The sequence below is a fragment of the Oculina patagonica genome, chromosome 4 (assembly GCF_052425735.1).
Source record: "Oculina patagonica isolate OP01 chromosome 4, crgOcupat, whole genome shotgun sequence".
Classification (NCBI taxonomy): Eukaryota; Metazoa; Cnidaria; class Anthozoa; order Scleractinia; family Oculinidae; genus Oculina; species Oculina patagonica.
Window position 1 is genome coordinate 48,920,335 of NC_135761.1, and position 1,521 is coordinate 48,921,855.

A 1,521-nucleotide genomic window follows, 5' to 3' on the forward strand; every position below is an offset into this window, starting at 1 on the left:
ATGTTGAATAATACTTTACCGAGAAGATGTTTCTTCCTTGAAACCACACATCAACCTTCGGAATATTTCGACGTGTTGAATCTCGCCTGCCTCATTCTTCATGCCGTTTCCTTTCTTCCCGCAGCGATTGGTAATGGCGTCGTCACATTAACAACATACAAGACTCCCTCGCTTCAGAAACCGTCGTTTGTGCTTTTGAGTTGTGCCGCGTTCGCAGACTCGCTCACGGGACTTCTTGCTCAGCCGGTAGCAATGGCTTCGTTCGCTGCTAAATTACGAAGACAATTTTCCGCTGCGTGTTGGCTAGACGTTGTAAAAGAGTGTTTGGGGTGGTTATTCGGGGGTATATCTGTTAGCATTCTAGCTTTACTGAGCGTTGAACGTTACCTCGCACTGTATTTAGGAATCCGCTACAAAGCGGTGATTACAGTAAAGCGCATTTTACGAACAGTCGCCTTCTTCTGGCTAACACTGCTAATACTGGGAGCGTTTCGTTTCGTCTTGATCGACAACAAGACGTTTGTTGCTATTCATCTCCCGTTTATGTTCTTGAGTCTTCTGATCCTTACAGCAACGTACTGTAGAATACACCACTTTATAAAAAGACACAGATTGAAACTGTCCCCAGCAGAAAATCAAGAACCAAACTCTTTCGACGTCGCAAAGTACAAGAAGATCACTCTGGCTGTCTTTTACATAGTATGTTTTTACTGGTTATTTTTCGCGCCGTTTGTTTGCGTCCTCGTTGTATATTTGTCATCAGGTTTCACTGAGAGGATTGAAGGAGCTTATTACGTCACCACGACTTTTATCCTCGTGAATGCGGCAGTAAACCCTGTTTTGTATTGCTGGAAGTTAAGGGCGCTTCGACAAGCCGTGTGGAAAAACATTAAGGAGATACTTCATTTGGACTCCGAGTGATGCTAGTAAACAAATTAAAACACACACTTTCGTATAAAGCGGGCTTTATATCATTTGCGCGCACTGCACTGATTCAGCTTTGGCTTTCCAGAGCCGAGCGCGCCAGTTGTGTCACGTATTGGCCCGGAAAAGCATCAGACAAAACCATAAGTAAATCAGTTATATCCAGATCTTGTATTTATAACAGATCAGCCAGTCGGGTTTTGTCGAACATAAATTTCTAAGAGCATTAATCAGGCCATAGGCACTCGACAGAAACACATGATAGAAAACTTGCACTGCATGCCTAGTCTTATAAAACGGATGCGGAAAAGGTTTTCTTTGGGGTATTTTCTAAAAATGAATACATAACATCTTCTTCTGAGTTTAAATATGTAACAGAGCGTTCAAATTGTCTAATAGAAACGTTAATAACAAACGTTTTGTAAAAATAAAAATGTAAAATGACTTTTGGATCTACATGTAAGAGCTTTGGTCTTCATCGGTTTGTATGATGGAGATAAAAAGCGTAACTATGGATTGTAAAAGCCAAAATTATGCAAAAAGTTATGCTTGAAGTGTGAGGAGACACCGAATTAATAAAGAGAAGCGTAAATGTAA

The 1,521-nt window shown here is 41.0% G+C and overlaps 1 protein-coding gene across 1 annotated transcript; it reads left to right on the forward strand.

Annotated features, from left to right (window-relative positions):
- LOC144648538 (adenosine receptor A3-like) lies at window positions 1-921 on the forward strand. Its single transcript, XM_078508067.1, has one exon. It carries the CDS (start codon window positions 1-3, stop codon window positions 919-921), a length of 921 nt encoding a protein of 306 aa, XP_078364193.1.
- The last annotated feature ends 600 nt before the right edge of the window (window positions 922-1,521 follow it).

Excerpts from the sequence above, each read along its gene's own strand:
- LOC144648538 (XM_078508067.1), top strand. The coding sequence starts at position 1 with ATGTTGAATAATACTTTACCGAGAAGATGTTTCTTCCTTGAAACCACA.